This window comes from Trypanosoma grayi (genome assembly GCF_000691245.1).
Source record: "Trypanosoma grayi strain ANR4 Tgr_1995_V1, whole genome shotgun sequence".
NCBI classification, from domain to species: domain Eukaryota; phylum Euglenozoa; class Kinetoplastea; order Trypanosomatida; family Trypanosomatidae; genus Trypanosoma; species Trypanosoma grayi.
This window is the reverse complement of record NW_008827613.1, coordinates 1-1,544: the sequence shown is the minus strand read 5'-3', so window position 1 is coordinate 1,544 and position 1,544 is coordinate 1. Positions and strand designations below refer to the sequence as shown.

The following is a 1,544-nucleotide window of genomic DNA, read 5'->3' as shown; positions in this document are numbered from 1 at the left end:
AAAAGCATGTGTTCTATGTAAAGGTAGAACAAAATGTACAGAAATGAACACCAAAACATATGCATGATGGGTGGGAACGAGGAAGAGCGAGAGGCCAGAATGTGAAAGCAAGGCGGCAATACCGGTTGTGCTGCTGCCACGATGGTGGCGGATGTGATGTGATGCGATGGCGAGGAAATTCCCGAAACCTTTTCGCAGCCTGGAACCAACATGTGTCGCCTCCTGCTGTATTTCTCTTGTTGTTATTGCCATTGTTGTTGGCTCCATTCTGGCATCGCCGTCTCAGCACACTCTGCTCCTCACCTCACTTGGGCACTGTTGCACATATATTTTTGGTTTACTCGTATTGTTTTTTTGTTGTCTTTTTATTCCGGAGCACGACATGTACGGATTCTTGAATCTGGGGGCTTTGTTCCTTATTTCGGAAGCGAAAAGGGGGAGCTCTGCAATGGCGTGCGGTGTGATGATTGACGTGAGTGGGTTGACAGCACCTGTTGGGTCCGTTGAGAGCGGCTGAGAAGGAGAGGCAGTGGGTGGTGATGAAGTGGGTGAGGGCGCCTTTGTGATTGCATGCCTGTGCAATTGGCTGCGCCTGCATAGATGCTGAGTATTGATGAGGGTGGTTATGATAATGATGATGTGGCTATGTGGTGTGTGTGTGTGTGTATGTTTTGCGCTACCACCCCATCAACTTTTTTGTGTTTTGTTTTGGTTTCTGTGTTATTGTTGTTTGCTTGTATACATCACGTTGTGGTGCTGTACGTATATATATATATATATATATATATATATGTGGACGTGTGTGTGTGTGTGTGTGCTGCATGCGACTCACACCTTCCTCCCCCCTGACCCTTCTGCTCCGTCTTGTGTTGCTTGTGCTTCGCTTCTTCCACAGCCTTGACTGCTCCTGGCGTGTCGCCGTTGTGCCTGCGGGTTCACGTTGCTTCTTTTTGGGATATTCCAACAGACACACACGCACACACACACACCCTCACAGCTATCGCTCTCTCCTTTTATTGACCCTCGCGCGATCCGTGTGTTAGTTATCAGTGGTAAGGGAGAAGGAATACGTGCGAAAAATCACTGTACTCGGGCGTGATGAACACTGTGACAGTGCAGCAGCCTAAGAAGGCGGCACTTCAATCACCACACCAGCCAGACGCTGCTTCTGCTGCTAACGCTACTACTGATGCTTTTCCCAAGAAGAAGGCCTCAACTGAAAGCTCTGTATCGGTGCTGGTCGAACCGACACAACTTTTCTTTCCCCCACCCCACCGCAATCGGGCGGTGCAGAACACCATCGTGCTGTACAACACCGGAACACTCCCGTGCGTCTTCAAGATCAAGGCGCAGACGCCGCATCGATACTTCACAAAGCCGAACATAGGCACTATCTCGGCAAATGGTGCGGTGCGTCTCCGCTTTATTCTGCGGCCACAGAAGGACAATTTGCCCCCAACGACGTGCGACCGCTTCCGTCTGTGCGTGTCGCCAATCCCCGCGAGCTTGCTAGCGCAGCGGCCGAAGTTGCTGCGCGAGAAGCG

At 50.8% G+C, this 1,544-nt stretch overlaps 2 protein-coding genes across 2 annotated transcripts; both read left to right on the top strand.

The window, feature by feature from the left end:
- Positions 1 to 166: 166 nt before the first annotated feature.
- Positions 167 to 517, top strand: DQ04_19951010 (hypothetical protein; the record flags this gene model as incomplete). Its single annotated transcript, XM_009317874.1, has 1 exon — positions 167 to 517. The coding sequence occupies one exon, from the start codon at positions 167 to 169 to the stop codon at positions 515 to 517; it is 351 nt and encodes a 116-aa protein (XP_009316149.1).
- Positions 518 to 1,098: 581 nt separating this feature from the next.
- DQ04_19951000 (hypothetical protein) lies at positions 1,099 to 1,544 on the top strand (the record flags this gene model as incomplete). The annotated part of the gene is made up of 1 exon (XM_009317873.1): positions 1,099 to 1,544. A coding segment is annotated over one exon (446 nt), but the record flags the coding sequence as incomplete, so codon positions are not given.